Here is a 20,246-nt window from a genome sequence, read left to right as displayed (position 1 = left end):
CCCTTGGCTTTAAATAACGCAGCTTGTTTCTGATCTCCTGGGCAGGGTATAGTCTCCTCTGGGACCACCACCTCAGTGACAGTTTACCCGACATTTCAAAAATGTGCTGTTGCTTGGAAAAAAAAAAACCTTACACAGCTGACCTGGGATGAAAAGGGAAAGAAAACGTCTCTAAAAAAAAGCGAGAGAAAGGAACAGCAGAGGCCGTTTGTACAAAGGTCTGGTTTCACTGACCACCTGTTGGCATGGGAGCCACACAGAATGTACGAGAAGATTAAAAAAAAAAAAAAAGTGTCTCCTCTAGGTGAATAAGAATTGTTTATAGGTTTTATCAGAGAGGAAACATGGGAAAGGTTGAATTGCACAGAAAAGTTCTTCAGTTTGTGGTTTAAAGGTGGAAAATGAAGGGGTTAGTTCTTCCTGAAAACGTCCGTCGGTCCCTCATGAGACGGTAAATAGTTTGGAGAATTGAAGAGGTCTTTGTGTTCAGAGGCAGATGCTTTCACACCTGTTTTAGTGAAGCATGTCACATATGTGCACTGCCTGAAGCTTCAGTTGGCTGCACGTGTTAGCAAGTGTCAAAAAAATGTCGCCCATTACGACATATGTATATCGACACAGGTTCAAAGATCTTTTCCTCGACCAAGAAAGTAATTATTAGGGGTGTCCTGATCCGATATTGATATCAGATATTGGTCCGATATCAGCCAGAAAACAATAACAATAACTGAAGTGTTTGCACTTTAAAAGTATAATTTGTTTTTATTGGATTTATTTAGGTTATTTTTCAGGGTCATATTATTAATTTTTAATTTATTTTATTCTATTGTAGAATACTGTAGATATGTTGAAGGTTAAAATGTATGTAACCAATTGGTTAATAATAAATAGGTCAGTTTTTTTCTCATATCTACTGTTGCTGACTATTGTTCTCTGTTTGAGTGACATCACTTGATCAAACCTTTTCTAACATTCCACGCTACAAAATAAGTGATAAAAGTATGTATGATTCGTGCTGATACCCTATCGGATCGATATCGGTATTGGCCAATACTACGGTATCGTATCGGAAGGGAAAAAGTTGTATCGGGACATCCCTAGTAATTTTCACCAGTTTCTTTGTTTGTTAGCAGGATTACATCAAACGTACTTGATGGATTCAGACAACATTTTAACCAAAGACAGACCTTACGGCACCATGGATGGATCCATTACATTTTGGAGGGGATCCGGATCAATATACTAATTATAAATCAGTTAAAAAAATCTAAAAATGATCTCTGTTCCTAATAGACCGATCTTTATGAAATTTCACTCAGTTATGTTGGGTTGGTTCCTCAGCTATCCCACCAAGTTTCATCTGGATCGGATCCGGATTGCTATTTAACCGCGATTTTGTAGAAAAAAGTTAGGGTTGCACATACATTTCTACCAACTGTATGGTTTTTAATGGGGTTAGAAATGTCTTCCAAGCCTTTAAAGTGTAAATGATCTTAGTACCATGATATCTGGCAAAGAGGAGATTTGGTGCTTAGCGGAGGTTTGCGTTCTTGTTAAATCTTATTCTCAGACTCACAGTTATACTTCTTGAAAAAAGCTGGTTTTTAAAACGTTTTCTAAAGCATTTGGTTGCATTGCGTTCAAAATGATATCATAATTATTATGTCTTGTTTATTCATGCTTTCGTCCCTGGTATGTACAGCTGCTCTGCTTGTGTCATTCTGTGACGTGCCACAAAATTGCAAGACGTGCAGGAAAACAAAGCAGAGGTCAGCTTTGTTCTAATGTTGTGGTTCTAACAAATGCAGAAAGTCAGCAACCCATGAAGGTTAGGCTCATACTGTGAGAAAAGGGGAGGCTTGTCTTCCTGAGCTCACAACTCTGGCCTGATTTAAAGGAATGTCAGCGACTGTGACTGACAAGCAGCCGCTGAAGAGTCATGTGGGTTTTTTTTGGAGGGTTTGTTTGGTTTCTTGTTCATTTCCTCATAATATTCCGTGGCAATCCATACAAAATACACTTTTATTGTCCGTACTGATGAGACAAATGATTAGCTCTGACGCACAAAATATCAGAGCACTTCATACAGAGAGCTGTGATGCTAAAGGCAGTTATAGTTTGTCAGCTGTGTGAAGTCAAACAGGAAGCTACAAAGAACCTTTGTTGTGTTTACGTTGTGGCACCTTTAGGTCTCCGAGCTGAAGTGTTTGTTTTCAGAGAGCAGAGGATTACCACACTATGTACCACACATATAGCTGATGTTAGGTTTAGGTGTTAAGTGTCACATGATTATTATTACATGCGTTTTCTTTTTTTAATCGGCTTCATATTCTTTGACTTTGTTCATTTATTTATTTTTCTCATCCTGGTCAGGATTTCATTCTAACTGCCTTTGATTCTATCTTGAAGCACTTTTTTTCTCAACACATCGCTTTTCTATTGAGTTTTTATTGCAATATTAGGTTTATTTATATTTAAAGTTGACTGTGAAGTTGCTTATGAAGGAGACTGTGGTTCTTGTCCCTGTCCCATGCCACCATTTTAAAATGTTAAATTTGACCTGATTATAAGTGCAACAATACCTGATTTAAGGTGGAATTCCTTGATATTTGACATAATTTTTTATTTTTTTTGACATTGGTGAGTATTTTTGGAGGTTTAAAAAAAAAAAAAGAAGAAAAATAAGTGATTCCTAACTATAGGAACTAGTTTCTTTCTTTTGTCCTGGGGGTTGCTGTTGTTTACTGGTTTGCAGGTTTTCCAATAACTTTGGGAACCTTTTTGCTGTTCTTGGCAACATTTTGTGGGAAAACAAAACCGTTTTAACATTGTTGTCAAATCTGAATCAACACCGCGCCTTATGACTTGTTTTTCCTCTTCAGTCAGTTCTAGTTTGTCACCTCTTATTTGGTTTAGCCTTTATAGGTTCATTTGTTGTTTAAACTGGTGTGAAAGCAGACCTGAATTCTTCAGTGGACCAAAGAACCAAGTTGGCTTTTAAAGTGTACCATTGTGTAGCAACTAGAAGCACGTAACGTTGTAAAGCAGACCAACTTTATTAGCATTCTTGCTAAATCTAAGTATCTTGGTGACAATGAGCCTCTGGAAGAGGACATCCAAGCATAGACTGCATAAATAAATACCTACCTTAGGTATAGGCTTGTTCTTAGTTATTACGTTTTACTTTAGGGGCTGTCCCTAAAATAGATTAATTAGATTAAACACAAAAAATAATGCTTAAAGCTGCTGGAGACAAGCTCAGATAAAGACGTAGTGTAGACTTCATAGATCAATAATTATTCTGATAAACTGGAGAATTTACTTATGTTGAAGTTTGAAATTGCCTCCGTCATACAAACATTGGGTTTGTGTACAAACGGTCATGTGACGTGGACTTAGAAAAAAGTGTCGTGCATTGCATTGTGGGATTGGGAATCCTGTAGAAGTTCCATTTCTGATAAGTGTTTTTGCTTCATTCTTACGATGATTTCTTGTGTTTCTTTGCTAGAAAAGGAAGACAGTGATTCACTTGACACCATTTTTGTTCTGCTTTGTTTATATGTAGCTCTACATACATTATATGACAATAAAGTATATTTTATTCAATTCTATTCTTACGTCACTATGTAAGACTTTAAATTAGTGATAGACCGATACATCGGCCGATTTTAGCGGGTTTTATGTGTATCGGGATCGGCCGATGCGGGCTGTCGCGTTCGCCGATTTCCATTTTTTTATATTTCTTAAATATGTTTTACTTGTTGTCGTTCTACCTCACCTTTGTTAATTTCAATAAATGTTTCTTTTTTAAAAAATTGAGATTCTTACCATTTGTTGATCATTGTGTAATTTTTATGACGTAAATTGAGGGAGCAAAAGCAGTATCGGCCCAAGTAATTCTGCAGCCCGTATCGGTCATCGTCTAAGGCTGATGGAAAAAAGATCGGTATTGGCATCGGCCCTGGCAAAAATCCATATCGATCGATCCCTTCTTTAAATGTTGTCATTTCTGAAGGAAAGCCATAATATCAATATCTGTGAAAACACCAGAAATGTCATGGAAAGTCACTTTGGGTTTTGAGGCTCACACTGGCATCATTAGTTGATGAGAAAAACTTTTGGATAAAATACAGTTACTGCAGCAGCTTTGATTTCCCACCATGCATTATCTTTGCAACGTTATCTGTTATCTATTCATTCCCAGATCACTCATTAAAATGCTCTTTTCATCTGATTGCTTATAGATTTGGACATGAAGAAAGATATCGATGCTCTGATAGCTGAAGAACGGGCTGACATTATCTCTAAATATGACAAGGTAAGCCTGAATTAGTGATGGTTTGTCCAGATGTCTTTCTCAGCGCTCAGGCTCACAAAACTGAAAAGCATGCAATAAAACTCTGAATAAAAACACATCCACATTTTTAAAATTGACTTCCATCTGATTGAGGATCAGAATAAAAGCAAAGACTGAAAAACCTCCCTTTTGGTTTTAAGCAAATGTTGTCCTTTTTCCTCCCACTGACAATAAGAGCATGTGTTGTATTAGTCAAAACTAACTTTGGAACCACAAAACTACTTTCAAACCCAAACTGGTGAAGCTATTATTGTAATAATTAAAAGCGTTGTGGGTATTCCAGGGCAGGCAGGAGGGCGTCACTATCGACCCATGGGAGGATGCCGACTACAACATATATAAAGTCACTGATCGCTTTGGATTCCTGCAGTAAGTGAAGCAAAACCCTTTGAGTGCTTCGTCACAGTGATGTAAGCTCATGGAAAAATCTTCTTCTTTATTCTTGCTCCAGTGAGGATGCGCTGCCAACTCCCACTGTGCAGGAGGAGAAGGTAATTGGACCATTTGATGTGGTATATTTCAGTATCCTCTCACGTGATTGGTTAACAACGTGTAACGTTGTCTTTTCCTCTCTTCAGCAAAAGCAGCAGGAGGTCGAGCGAGTGGAGAAATGGTTGAAAATGGTGAAGAAATGGGACAAGTACAGGAACAGTGAAAAGGTATACCTGCACACAGCGCTAGAGGTTGTATTTTATTAGGTCTACACAGTTTCAAGGTGGCTTTGAAAACACTTAATAAATGTCTGACCCTGTCATATGGATACATTTAAGGCTCAAATTCTTCACATTTCCGTGTCTTCAACTCTTGCTCTTGTGTTGGCCTTAAAAACTCTTCTAAAGTGACTTCCCAACACTGAAATTTGTGGCAAAACAATGGCAGATGTTTATTTTTGGGTTAACACGGAAAGATCCAAATCCGTCCCCGTGAGGTGACATCACTGGGAATACCGGGAGCAAACTAGAATGAAAATGTAGTCAAGCCAACCACATCCTTGTCTGTGAAGAAACTAAAGAAACACCTCGCTGTACATGGTGTATATTGCTCACGCTTTATAATACATGTCAAACTCAAGGCCCAGGGGCCAAATCCGGCCCTTTAGAGCATCAAATTCGGCCCGCTCGAGAAAGTAAAAATCCTAGAAAAAACTTGAAACATTTTGTAAATGACCAACTAATTCAGTTGTAAATATCTCAGCTCCTCAAAATACAAACATTCAAACAAAATCCACAATATTTGCTGAGCTCAGTTTTCCAGTATTTTATATCACATGACGGCAGTCATTTTTAATCTGAAATTGTTGAAAGAATAATTTTCCACAAATTGTTCCTCGATATTTCCCCAAATTCCCAAAATCAGGGAAATTTATGTGAAGTTCTTGCAGGGACTGATATACTCATATTTTATCATTTACATATCATTTATACCACATGGACTTGCAAACCAGGGCAGATTAATTCTGAATTTGCTCTTTTTCCCACCTAAAATCTATGGCTCACTATAGCTAAAACTGGTCCGTATTTGGCCCCTAAACTTAAATGAGTTTGAGACCCCTGCTGTAAAGTTTATAGCATTTACAATGATGCTCCGTTGTGTGGACGGCTTTGGAAAATAAGTCGTCAGCGTGAAAATGACTGATCAGCTATTTTTCTTGGCTGAGTCATTGTAAAATTGATGAGTTTGCTTTGTAACTGACACAACACTGTAATGCTTGTCGTGCTAACATGTCTCTGTCCTTGTCTTTCAGTTGGTGAAGCGTGTGTACAAAGGCATTCCTCTGCAGCTCAGAGGACAGGCCTGGGCCTTGCTTTTAGATATTGAGAAGGTTAAACAGGACAACAAAGGCAAATATGAGGTACATGTGCTAAAAACAAAGGGAATATGGGAACTAAAGTTTGGATAACTTGGACACTAATTGTTTTTTAAATTTTTTTCCACTCTCCAGAAAATGAAATGGCAGGCTCGGAGCTTTTCTGGAGAGATCAAACAGATAGACATGGACGTCAACAGAACCTTCAGGAACCACATCATGTTCATGGACCGGTTTGGAGTCAAGTCAGTCTTTATTTGCTATGATAAACTAACCACTCAGGCTCATATATCCAAGTATCAAGTTAAATAAATGTGTTAATTAGTAATCGCTCTGTAAAAGCAAGGAAGTTCTGCGGGCATGCGTGTGTGTTAGTGGAGCAAATTTCTCCCTGACGCGGTGTCTGTTCAACCTGAAACTTTTCTTTAACAGCTTCCACATAGCCCGAGCGTATGCATCCGTTATTTTGGAATTTGCTGATTATGTTTCAAAACATTTATTTTCATTTTATTTTGAAATCACCGCAGAATCAATGTGGGTTACACCGGACGGAGGGTTAGACCGGAGAGGGGGGCGGGCCATCTGAGCAGCCGCACTCACACTGATATACTAGCAAAGTACACTCGCATTTCAACTTGATGTGAATCACTGAGTGCGTGCATGCGCGCGGCTGATACGCGTGCGTGTGTGTGAGAGGACCACAAAGAGGGAAGGTTTTAACAGCAGCTTAACACCAACAGTAAACCACACACACACACGCACGCACGCACGCACACACACCATGTTTCCTCTGGAAGTGTGAGTCACACACATGATTTATAGATGAAGTTATTCTCAGTCTGCTCGCTAAGTTACATCTTTTTGTATATTAATTACTAACCTTGGATGATAAGCACCCCTGCACTAAGAAATGTTAAATACTAAATAAATAAATTTTATTTGGATGGATTTGCACCCGCAAATACTGTAAACCCCTTTATAACACTACAGAGTGTGTACACCTCTTTGTACATCCAAACTTCAAACACATATTCATTTGGCCATAATTGACATCTCTACTTAAGCTCCTCCCGCTATATGAATACATGCTTTCGACAGGCACTGTACGAGTCAGGATAAACATCTGAAAATTCTTTATTACGTCTACCAAGGAGGTAATACTTTCACCGGTATTTATTTGTTTTTTTGTCTGTTAGCAGGATTACGTCCAAGCACTTAACGGATTTCGACAACATTTTATCCAGATAGACCTTACACCATGGAAGATTCCATAAAACTTTGGAGGCGATCTGGATCAATACACTGATTCTGGATCAGTTTAAAAAATCTAAAAATTATTATTTCTCATCATTGGCAAAATTTCAAAAATTCATGTCTCTGTTTGTAATTGACAGATCTTAATGAAATTTAAATTTGTTATGTTAGGTTGGTACCTCAATTATCCCAAGTAAAGTGTTACTTTCAAGCCTTTTCAAGTGTGAATGATCATGGTAACATTATCATTGATCCAGAAAACTGCCAATATCTGACCAAGAAGATATTTTGGGCTTGGTGGAGGTTTGCTCTCTTGTTTTTGTTGTGTTTTTCATGTCACATGGTCAACTTAACCAAAGAGGTGGTTTCCTCCTCTCAGAGTTCTAATGCCCTTCCTGGCAAAGCACGAAAGCCCACAGGAAACAGCGTTCATACAGAAACACACTTTGACACTTCACATGTACAAAACAACAGCAAAAGACAAACCCACTGTTTACAGTCTCTTTGTATAAATTATTGCAACAAATCTTCCAGCAACTTGTCAGATAAAATCACTCAGGTTTGTTTTGGTTTTTTTCAGTTAGCTTGGTAAGATGTGGAACCTTCCATTCTGGAGTCACTTTTAGTTCTTTGTAACAGATTTCCTTTTCGGATCCTGAGAGTACAAACGGACCCAAACACAGCTTCATCCTGCTTGGCTGCCCACTCCTCCCCTATGAGTGAACAGCTGTGTCACACACACACGCACGCACACGCACGCACGCACACGCGCACCAAGAAGCTGACGGCTATTCAAAGCTCCTTTCCTGTTTCTGTCACTGTCTATGAGACACGTATATACTACAGAGCTCTTTAGGGGAGACATCCTCTTTACATCTGCATTGTGTTAATGCCTCTCCCCCATTATATGTGCACACAATGGTTGACTTGTTGTTTTCACAGTATCCAACGCGCAAAGTCTGGATATGATCAACAACTTTGTGTTTATAAAGACAAACATGAAAACACACAAAATGACACCAAAAGTAGAGAAAATGATTGGAAAAATATGCAATATTTAATCCAAAAACAAAAATACATGGAAATAACAGGAAAGTATACAAACTGACGCGGGAAAGTGAATACTAAAACATAAATTCACACAAAACCCGAGACAAATTGACTCCAAAAGACACAAAATGAGAGGGATGTTGAAAACCACAAGAACAATACACATAATGTTAGAAAAATATATACAAAATGTCAACAAACAATCAGAAAATAACTCAAAAGAGACAATATCGCAACAAAAATACACAAATTAACTCTGAAAACACGCAAAACGCAAATAACCAGAAAGAAATACAAAGGCACAACAAAAGTACACTAAACTCCAAAGACACACAAGATGACTACAGAAGTACACAAAAAATAACAGAAAATATGCACAAAATGACAACAAAAGCAAAAAATGAGAGAATATACAAAACAAGAAAAATACACAACATGAATCCAAAAACACACAAGATGACAACAAAGATACACAAAAATAACAGAGGAAAACACAAACATGAATCCAAAAAACACAAAATGACTACAGAAATTCACAGAAAAAAATAACAGAAAATATACACAAAATGACAACAAAAACACCAACTCTTTGGTCTTTCCTGTGTTGATGCTCGATTACTTATTTTTCTAAACACTGAAATAATGCTGATGATGTTGCCCTCAGATCAGACGGTCACAATTTTTGTGGCTTCTGCTTTTATTAGACATAAAAAAAAAACACAATCCTTCTTTAAAAACAGGATTTTTTTATTTGCGTTCATGTGCAGGTGTCTGATTCTATCCCTGATGACATTGGAAGGAGATTAAAGACTTCTTCTTCTTTATCTCATCGTATAAAAGTTGTTGTGAGGTCACATCCCTGTTTGTAATATGTGTGTTTTTGTTCTGTTTCTCCTCAGGCAGCAGGCACTGTTCCATGTGCTAGCAGCCTATTCTGTCTACAACACAGTAAGTGTACGGAGCCCTGGAAGTGCGACTTCATTATCTCAGAGTTCATCACAATGGCATCGTTCACAGTGCAGGATATTCATTGATTCTTACTTTGAAATCAAGTTAAAATATAAAGATATTAAGAATTTGTTTGCTAGTCGGCACAACGTTAACATTAGTGACGGACGGGTAAAGAGGATACTTTAGTTAAAGGGGACACAGTCGTCGTAAAGCATACACTGAGCTTGGAGTCCTGGTTGAATTCAATAGCAACCAACTACAATAATACTGGCAACTTCACGGATACTGGTGGATAATACTAATGCGGCTTAATTATCTTGCAGTGCCAGACACTAGTAAGTCACAGTGCAAGTTAAAAAAAACCAAAACATCCAAGTCACCTCCAGGGCTCCGTATAAGTGTGAATGTATTTTCAAAGCTTTTCTGTAGCCTCTTTGATTTTTAGCCTCAGAGCAGTCATTCACTGGAAAAAGTCTGATTAATGTTGTTAAACATTTACAAGATCGCAAAATGTTCAATATTTTAAAGTAACAGTATTTGAGGAACCAGCAGTCCTTACTTACCATAACACCTCCCTCTATAAATGTGGTGCATGTTTAATAAAAATGTGTCTTAAGGTAAAGTAAAGCATTTACAATTGAGCAGAAAATACAAATCTAGTGTAAATTTGACATAGTTATAAACATTGATCTAACATGTAAAGTGCTCAACACCAACACCAATAGACATTTTTGTCATAGTGTTGTCATCCACTAGTAAAAACCTTCAAAAAAAACAAGCTCGAGCAAGATTTCTGTACAGCTGTGACCTCACCACTCATCAAATCACAACCATGGATGCACAGCAAAGTAAAGAAAGGGATGTGCTTTCTTATATGAGTTCAGATAGACATTCCACTTAAAGGATTCATTCCGCCTTATTGATATGAACCCAATTTCAGTAAAAAGTAAATAGTCTGCTGTAAAAAAAACAAAAGGCAAATGAAGCTGTAGGAGAAGGCGGAATGAAAAATACTAAAACTGTATAATTAGAGTTTATTTTAAAGCTTTATATTTATATTAAACTTCGCTAACTCTAAATGTGGGCTAATCGTTTTGTTGGGCCACGGACCACCTGACTCTGACTACCATAGTGTATAGGTGTTGTGATGAATTTGTCACCGATGGCTCCGTGTAAATAAGTCAGAAGTGTTCTTACAGTCAGTTAGCTGCCTGCTACACAGAATCAATGCATCTTTGACAGAAATCTCAAACAGCGCAAAAAGCAAGATGCAAAATTGAATGGTACATCATTATTGGTTCTTCCACAGATATTGAAAAACCAATATATGTTGTTGTTTGTGACAACATTTAAACAACAAATATTGCACTTTGCAAGTTTAATATACAGTGTTCTTATTTTGCACAAATTGTTTATTTGTGGAATACACATGAAAAAAATAGGCTTAAACTGTATTTACTAGTGTTGTAGTAGTTGAGACCGGTCTTGGTCTCGAGACCAAGCGCAGAATAACTCAAATAACTGTAAAGAGGTCTTATATTAGTCTATTTTCTTTTTAAAGTGGTGGTTTTTTGGCTTTAGACTCAAATTACATTTATGTATATAATATGTTCCCTACAATATAAACAGGTTCACAATATAATTATTTTTTATAGTTTCTGTTTCCACTGTATCCAGAATAATAATAATCTTTCTCAACAAGAACTATTGATTTGTCACGTGACTGTTCCAGGGTTTGAGTTTGTTTTATTTAGTTTCACCATGTTATTTCTTGGCAGAAATACTTTTAAACACTTGCTGTACATTCAGCTGACATAATAATCTTGTTTTCAAATATGTACAATAATTGTGAATTCATCAGTAGCAGTAGTAGTTTTAATATTTTAGTTAATTTTTTGCAGGCACCTTTTTCTCCATCAAATGTATTTAAAAGAAACTAAAATTAAAGAGAGAATGTTATTTAACTGTCAAACCTTGTCATAAGTTTATTTATTTATATATTTTTTTTAATTTAAAAAAAAATGTTTTTCATCTCGGCTTGTCTTGGCCTTGGTCTTGACTCGGTCTCGGCTCCCGGGAGTCTTGGTCTCGGATAGTGTGGTCTTGAACACAACACTAGTATTTACCATCTGTGTATTTAATTCCAGCAAGTTCATTTTTGTCTTCCCTTTTTAAATAATATATTAAGGTTTCATTTATTCAGGAACTTTACTTTGAAATTTAGTTTGATCTCCTGACATGTTTCGACTGCCAACTGTCAGTCTTCCTCATATCTGAATAAATGAAACCTTAACATAAGACGGACATAATATTGTAAAACACACATTTTTTAGGGTGTGTTCGTGCATTTAGAATCAACCTGAAAATTGAAGCCACAAGCACTTTAAAGTTTAAATTAATCATTTTTTTCACAGCCCAGTTTTCATGTGTGGCACTGATCACTCCTCACGTTACCATGGTTCCTGCCTCTTTTCCTGATAGAGTTCAGAACACAGATTCCTGTGTGGCACAGATGCCTGATCCAGAGGAAATGGACATGCTTTTTCCTTTTCCTCTCTTCTCACACACTGCTCAGCATATCTGGGTCAGCGTGAGAGCAGAAAGGGAACGACGGAGAGGGTCAACTGTCCTTTACGTTCATGCGTTAGCAGAGAGGAATGCAAGGCACGCCGTCCGACCTGACTGCAACCTTGTTTGTGTTGACTGCGTTTCCATGAAAGGACAGTTTGTAGCGTTCGCTCATAAATCTGCCTTAATATGGACATGTAACGACTCGTGTGTGTCTGTATTTGTTTGCCTGTGTCTGGCCAGAAGTGCGTAAAGTGTATTTCAGTGAATCATTAGTAAGAAGTCAAGCACAAGAACACATGACATCACTCAGATTTTTGTCTTCTGCTTTTGATAAATATTTAAAAATCCTCGGCTTCACGTGTTCATGAGCTGCTCGACCAATCACGAAGCCACCCTGGACACTATCAGACGACTCTTCATGAATGCTTCATGGTCTTTTCTTCCCCCAGGAGGTGAGCTACTGCCAAGGGATGAGTCAGATCGCTGCCATCCTGCTCATGTACCTGAATGAAGAAGACGCTTTCTGGGCTCTTTCCCAGCTCCTGACTAACAGCAAGCACTGCATGCACGGTGAGACGCAAGATGAACAAAGATTTGGATATTTAACGTGTGAATCAGAAAAACTACGACGATGATGCAGTCTTCATTTTGTAGACTCCAATACTACGTCAACTACAGTTAGGTTCATGCATGTTTGGTCACTGACACACGTTTTGTTTTACCTGCATAATGAGTCATATTCCAATTATAGTGATATAATGGACATAAAGTGCTGACTCTCAGCTTTCATTTAAGGGGATCCGCATTCAGATTGAATGAAGGGTTTAGGGGTCTCAGGTCCTTAACATGGGCCATCTTAGTTCAAAAGGAACCAAAGGTAATTGGACAATTGACTCGAAAGAATTTTATGGGCAGGTGTGGGCAATTCCTTTGTTATGTTATTAGCATTTAAACGTATAAAAGTCCTGGAGTTGATATGAGGTGCGGTGCTTGTATTTGTAAAATGTTGCTATACAAACAACATGTGGTTCAATGAGCTCTCCATGCAGATTAAAAAAGCCATCCTTAATTGCTACAATATTAGGAGTGGCTAAATCTAGAGTTTGGTACATCCTGAGAAAGAAAGAAAGAAAGAAAGAAAGCACTGGTGAACTTGGCAATGTAAAAAGACCTGCACTTCCACGGAAGACAACAGTGGTGGATGATCGCAGAATCATTTCCATGGTTCCAAGTTAAAAACCCTCTCCAGGAGGAAGTCGTGTCATTGTCCAGGTCGACCATAAAGAGAAGACTGCATGAGAGTAAATACAGAGGGTTCACTGCACGGTGTAAGCCACTCATAATCCTCAAGAACAGAAAGGCTATGATTAGACTTTGCTAAAAAAAAACATCTAAAAATAAGCCAGCACAGTTCTGTAGGAACATTATTTGGACAGATGAAACCAAGATCAACCTCTACCAGAATGATGGCAAGACAAACGTATGGAGAAAGCGTGGTACAGCTCATGATCCAAAGCCTACCACATCGTCTGTAAAACATGGTGGAGGCAGTGTGATGGATGGGCAAGCATGGCTGATAGTAGCACTGGGTCACTGGTGTTTATTGATGATGTGACACAGGACGGAACCAGTGGGATGAATTCTGAGGTGTTCAGGGTCATACTGTCTGCTCAAATCCAGCCAAATGAGGCCAAATTTATCAATTCAATTCAACTTTATTCATACTTTATTTATACTTACAAATTACAGAAATATTTACCTCGTGGCGGTCATCACAAAATGTAAATTAGTTCAGAAAAATCCCAACAATTCCACATGAGTTAAATGCTAATTGAATGGCTAAAAAATGCATGAACTCTTACACTTTATATTTTAGTCGACTATATCTGTAACAGATTTAATTAACTAAAACCATAATGTCATTTAATTGACAAAACTGGTTGACTAAAATTCGAAATAGTCCTGATGGCTAAATATTGACTAAAACTAGATCTAAATGACCACTGTGCCGCTGAAGTGAAAGCTTTTTCCTGTGAGCGCTGATAGCGGTGGGCCTGACCACAGACCATGTATGGACTGACATGATTGTTTCCTTTCTGACTGTCAGGGTTTTTCATCCCGGGATTTCCCAAGCTGCAGCGTTTCCAGGCTCATCATGAGCTGATCCTCTCTAAAATGCTGCCTAAGCTGAAGAAACACATGGTGAGTCACTACATCTGCACTGCTGACGCTGTCCATTCATACACGAAGCGACTTGTCCCGTTCTCTAATGAAGGGGTTCTCAACCTTGGGGTCAGGTCCCTATTTGAGATCACGAGACACTGGGGGGGGGGGTCGCCAGATGCCTTTAAGAAACTAACAATATTTTGATCCCATTTTTGAGCCCATCTTTTTAAATTATTTTTACCTTTTTCCTGCAACTACATCAAACTTGCCATATTTTAACTGAGTTTCATCACTTTTTGTAACCATATTTTTTCTCCTTTTAATGTTTTTTTTTGCTACATTTCTCCCATTTCTGCCACTTCTCCATCAAATATCAATTTTCATTTTTTCCACTCTCAACACATTTTCAGCACTTATACATTTTTCCACCACTTTTCCCTCCTAATGTCGCATGTCTTGACCATTATTGTCACTTTAAACCTTTTTTCACCATATTTCATGCTTATTTTTTTTTTTTTTGATTTGCAAATGTAACCGCATTCATGATTTGTCATGCTAATTATTTGCCAGTTTAAACTAATTGTTCCAATATTGACACATTGAACCCTTTTTACCACTTTTTCTGTCCGTTTTTTTGGCCACTAACTTACAACGTTAAACCAATTTCTTTTTAATTTATTTTATTTTTGATTAAAACAAGGATTCACATCCGATGACTATATACTATGGCACAAATATTAAACTTCCTGGATAACAGTGGCTATTATTCAGATAAATAAATACATCTGGTTATCACAGATTCATAGAACAATGGACCATCATTTTGCTGACTTCATGGATGGGCCCCCATTCAGGTACAGTGGGGGTCCCTGGTCTCTGGCACCTTTAGTTTGGGGGTCACGGGTTGAACAGGTTGACAACCATTGCTCTAATGAACTGAACTTGAGGCGTGCGTCTCTCATCAATGATTTCTGTCTCACAGGACAAGGAGCAGATGACAACTGGCATTTACACGACCAAATGGTTCCTCCAGTGTTTCATCGACAGAGTTGAGTGTTTATAAATGATACATATGGTCATGTTTGCTGTTATTTTTAAATCTATTCCCAGTGTTCACAGTTTTCTCACACCTTCAGACCCCGTTTACCCTCACTCTTCGTCTGTGGGACATCTACATACTGGAGGGGGAGAAGGTCCTCACTGCCATGGCCTACACAACCCTGAAGCTACACAAAAGTAGGTGGATGATGTGCCTGGGCTTTGAGGGATGAGCACAGCTTTCTGCTTTATGCCCAGATACAGTGAGTTACCACCGTGTGGATTACATCGCACGCTTCCTGGCGGTTGGCTGCTTTTTTGCTGGAAGTCTTACATAACTTAAGAGGCCGGTTGCTGTGGAGAAGAAACAGATGCTGACGTTTCATTGGCCACATTCACTGGCATTGTGTCTGCATATGGGCTGAAAATGTTTTAGATTAAAACAAAGTCTTCACTTTGCATTGTTTTCTATTAGTAAGACATCTATTAGTCAGTCTTTATCTTTATCTGTAAGTGAGACCAACATGTTTTACACCTCATACAGAATCTTTCCACTAACTTCTACTTTCTGTGAAGAGGAAGAAGATCTGATGAAGTGGAAGCAGACGAACCTCATATATTATACCCTTAAAAGCTGCAGTTCTGCATGTTTTAGTGGTTTCTCTACTTCCACAGACCCGTTTCCAAATGCTTTTGCCATTAATTATTTTAACAGAACGCCCTAAGAGCAGAGAAAACTAAAACCTGCAGGACAGCGGCCCTTTAGGATCCTGATGTGACCTATACTGACTATTACCACAGGCAGCAACGCTTTGAATAACCAATCATTAACAAACAAACAAAAAATACACCTTGAAATCATACGTGATGCACATTTGTATTTTTTTTATTTTATTGTTTTCAACATAAAAAAGAGAGAAGAGACAATACGCAAAGTACAATACAATATATCTTTTTTTTGTGATAATAATACCTCACTCTAAAAACAATATCTGCAAGTATCTGCAAACCTTTTTATTCCGTAGTTTTTATTGATTTTATTGCTGTTTTAAAGGGTACCTGTAGTGGAAATGTTTATAACAGAAAATGTGTTGAATGTATTACCAATGAACATAATATGTGCACCTTTTTATAAAATAAATAAGTTAAAAAAGGACTTTTTTAGAACGCTTTCATACCTTGGGGCATAAACTGTGGAGAGCCACCATTTCGGTTCTAAAAAGTCCTTTTAATGTGTGTGGGTTTTTTTTTTTTAAGTGCGCATATTTTGTTTATTGGCAATACATTAAACACATTTTCGTTGTATACGTTTCCACTACAGGTATCCTTTAAGTGTTTTCTATTGTTATTTTTAAATTTGTACAGTTTTTAGCACTTTGGGATTCATGAATGTAAAGTGCATTACAAATAAAATTCATATGCATATGCATATTATTGTTATTATTATCAATAATAATAATATTTATATTTATAAATAGAATACAGCTTTTTAAGATTGTGTTGTTTTATTTTGAAAAATAATAATCAAAAATGTATTTTTATTTTATGTTCACAAGTTTTCATCCCATGGTTGCATGTTTTACTCTGGCTTTTCTGACTTTTCCTTCCACAGCTTCATTCATAAAGATGAGTTAGCATCAGATTCTCACTGTGTGTACATTTTCTTTAATCAGAGCGTCTGCAGAAGCTTCCATTAGAAGACCTGAGGGAGTTCCTCCAGGAGCAGCTCGCCGAGTCCTTCCTCTTTCCTGACGACATCGTGGTGGAACAGTTACAGGTTTCTATGGCTGAGCTTCGCGCTAAAAAGCTGAACCAACCTCCAGCAGGTGCACAAAGAAAAAAACATGCTTTACGTTGCTACATTTTGCCATTTTTAATCTTTTTGTTCCTGTGTTTTCCACTTTAGCTAAATCTGAGGAGTTACCTAAAAAGCCTCTTGGTCAGGAGATGCCAGTTGTTCTCCTCTTGCCGCCTCAGCCTGACTCTCCGTTAGAGGTGAAAGTAAATGTGCAGCAGACAGATATGGAAATCACTTCGTCTCCTACAGACACCAAAGAGTCTGAGATGAATATGGATACACACAGTTTGCCTTCAGCAGAGTCAGATGTAAAGCCTTTAAAGGAGGCGAGAGCACCTGTGCTACCTGCTAAACCAAAGACACCCTGTGCTGATGCTAAGATGGTTAAAGATGTGAAGGAGGATAGACAAAGACAAACTGAGGACCTGCAGGACCAGGAAGAGGCTCTGGACTGGCCTCCACCTTACGAGCCTCCAGCTTCTTACGCTATAAAGACTGTGGAGGACATCATGGACCTTCCAGATCTGCCCCCTCCACCACTTTTTTACACAAATCAATGTGAACGTAGGAGCCAGGACTGTGAGGCAGAAGCTGTCCATCCTCCTCCTCCCTCATCACTGGTCACTCAAATCAAACCAACTCCAAAACCTTCGCCCTTCCTCGATCTCACACAGAGGAAAGCGTTTCCTCCTCATCGATCCACCTCCAAACTTCCCTCCTCCAAACCAACCCAGTTCCCCGTCTCACTCTACGTCCCAGTGCCCCCAGGAGACAGGAGGCCTTCCAACACCTCCCAGTACGACAACCTCTCCGAGGCCGACGACGACGACCGCTGCCTGGAGCGAATCCTCGTCTCCACCCCTGAGGAAATACAACCCAGCATGCACCACAGCCCAGCGTTTATCCCGGTGAGGAAAGCCCCGCCTCCTCCTCGATTCATCCCTCCATCTCCATCTCCCTCTCCGTGGACTCTCCCTTGTTTGCCTCAGGAGCCAGAATACAGAGGCGAGCACAGCTGGGTGGAGAACTCCATCACCCCCCCTCCTCCACCTAGTTTCGCAGACAGACTCTCTCCATTCCAGTCCAACCCCGGCTGGTGTGTGGAGACGCACAAAACCACGTCATCCAGCATCTCCAAGACTTTCTCTCGTGGTCCAAGAGGCCATTCTGCGTTTCCAGCACCGCTCCTATACACCGGGTCCCCTTCCAGGTCCTCAGGACAGACACCAGTAGAGGAGATGCTAGTCCGGGCTACTCAGGACTTTTGTCGGGGTTCCTCCTCCTGATGGACAGAAACTTCCCAAATCTGTGACTTTTTGATATGTGTGATTTTATGTTTGAATCAGGTTTTTTTCCCTTCACAGCTCATGTCGTTTACTTGGCCAGTAAAAAGCTAAAGAATCTGCAGCTGTTCAGCTTGTTTATTTCATGTATCATGTAAAAGGGCATTTTCTTCAAGTAATATTTACTGTTTTGTGTGAATACAGTCGCATCAAATGATCCAAAACCCTGTTCTTTTTTTTTTTACTCTTGGCTGCACAAGACACACATTGGTGTCTTTTTTTAACAGACAAGAAATGTATAACTTTGCTTCATCTTTTCCTATGAAAATGTCTTGAAACCTCTCAAAGTTTCTATAGATGGAAAGTAGGACCATTCATTAATACGTGTGCTGTCACACACTTTTTTAAACAGTATTTTTTTATTAAAACAACAAAAAAAAGCTAATATAAAGAATTGTTTAAAGTTAAAACAAGAACCCTGGAGAAGTGTTCACTGTTTATTTCCAATATTAAGCCTGCAGATAAAGTGTTAATACTTCGTTTTTGGTTTCTCGAGGTTCACTTTCCAATAAATAAATGTAAGTAATGTTTATTTATGTAGCACCTTTCACAGACAGAGGTCACAAAGTGCTTTACATATCAGCTCATTCACACACGTGTTGTTTGATACCTTATTTTGGAACAACGCTAGATCCTAATATGTACTTAATAATTATGTATACGTGGTATTACCTTTACCTGGTATTCATCTAGAGCTAGGAGTGCAATAAACTGATATGCAGCTTTAGATAGTAGCATCATCTAGTGGCCATAATTGTTAGATTTAAATTCTGAGCCGTTTTTCCACAACTTAAAAAAATAATAAATGTGCTAATCAGGCTTTTCTTCAGTTGTGTAACAAAGCAATCATTTCCCCTCTCAATAGACGTTTACTTAAATAATCTCACATTTAAGTTGCATGAAACCAGTTTGCAGAAAAAGTTTTGTAACTGCATTTTCCCAAAGGTTAACAGATTATGATTTTAACCAGCAGGAACAGTTATTGTTACACCATTAACTTATTATGTCATCTTCCTCTTCCACTGTTTTCTAGTCTGTATTTCTCTAATGCTGCAGCCTCTGCTGTGTGACTCACATTTTAAGAAGTTTGACGCACGCCAACGTTTCATTAATTTATTCATTTGAATTAGGACATTACATATTAATCAGTATGTCAGCAAACAGCGTCAACATAAATATGAGTGAGCACAAAGTAGCTAACAATTCATCAGGGCTAAAAAGTTGACTCTTTATTGCCTTTAATGACAGAAATTATAATGCAGAGGTTTTTTTTTTTAAGGAGTGTCATAATTCATTGAGCATCATTGAGCGGCACATGATGGGAAAACTCATTTATTTGTAAAGAAACTGTGAAAATAGAGCATGGTTCAAAACAGTTTTTTCAACCCTGCGGTGTATTATGGTAAAAAATGTATAAGTCATTAAAAACAAGGACCTAGTGTATAGTCATGCTGGTGTTGTTTTGGTCAGTGATCCCCTTTTTTTGGTTTATTTTGCATACGGATTATGAACACCAAATATTTCCAACTTAAACATTTACATTTGAGATATTTTACAGATCCTATTTGTGTTTCCCACAACAAAGATTGACATCTACATTAAAACGTCAGCATTTTAAGATATACAGGAGTAGAATATCACTAAGATTGGATTTTACACTAACTAGGCAACGTGCAATAATGAAGAGAGTTTAAAAAAAAAAAAAAAAAAAAACTTTTTTTTTGCTCTGCAGTAAGAAATTCCAATAGTTTCTAAATAGTTTGCTTTTCATAGAAATTACAAGGTAGAGCCAAAAACCCTTAGAGAGGGATCATTAATTAGTATCTTTGACTGACTTTGAAATGAATTCCTTTTATAAAACTGATTCCCATCACTGAGATTGAGTCTACGTTTTATAAAACGCCAAACATG

The 20,246-nt window shown here is 38.1% G+C and overlaps 1 protein-coding gene across 1 annotated transcript in view; it reads left to right on the top strand.

Annotated features, from left to right (window-relative positions):
- Nucleotides 1-18,395, top strand: part of LOC114464896 (USP6 N-terminal-like protein) — a 34,239-nt gene extending 15,844 nt beyond the window's left edge. Inside the window, exons 2-14 of the mRNA XM_028449550.1 lie at nt 4,245-4,318; nt 4,641-4,726; nt 4,809-4,848; nt 4,936-5,016; nt 6,102-6,209; nt 6,300-6,409; nt 9,368-9,416; nt 12,440-12,560; nt 14,098-14,192; nt 15,139-15,204; nt 15,293-15,392; nt 16,868-17,020; nt 17,101-18,395. Coding sequence (XP_028305351.1) covers nt 4,245-4,318; nt 4,641-4,726; nt 4,809-4,848; nt 4,936-5,016; nt 6,102-6,209; nt 6,300-6,409; nt 9,368-9,416; nt 12,440-12,560; nt 14,098-14,192; nt 15,139-15,204; nt 15,293-15,392; nt 16,868-17,020; nt 17,101-18,278 — 2,261 coding nt within the window. The 3' untranslated portion in view covers nt 18,279-18,395. The remainder of the gene's footprint in view (nt 1-4,244; nt 4,319-4,640; nt 4,727-4,808; nt 4,849-4,935; nt 5,017-6,101; nt 6,210-6,299; nt 6,410-9,367; nt 9,417-12,439; nt 12,561-14,097; nt 14,193-15,138; nt 15,205-15,292; nt 15,393-16,867; nt 17,021-17,100) is intronic.
- Nucleotides 18,396-20,246: the final 1,851 nt, after the last annotated feature.

Source organism: Gouania willdenowi, chromosome 6 (genome assembly GCF_900634775.1).
Source record: "Gouania willdenowi chromosome 6, fGouWil2.1, whole genome shotgun sequence".
Taxonomy (NCBI): Eukaryota; Metazoa; Chordata; class Actinopteri; order Blenniiformes; family Gobiesocidae; genus Gouania; species Gouania willdenowi.
Note: the sequence above shows the minus strand (reverse complement) of the source record. Positions and strands in the feature narration are given on the sequence as shown.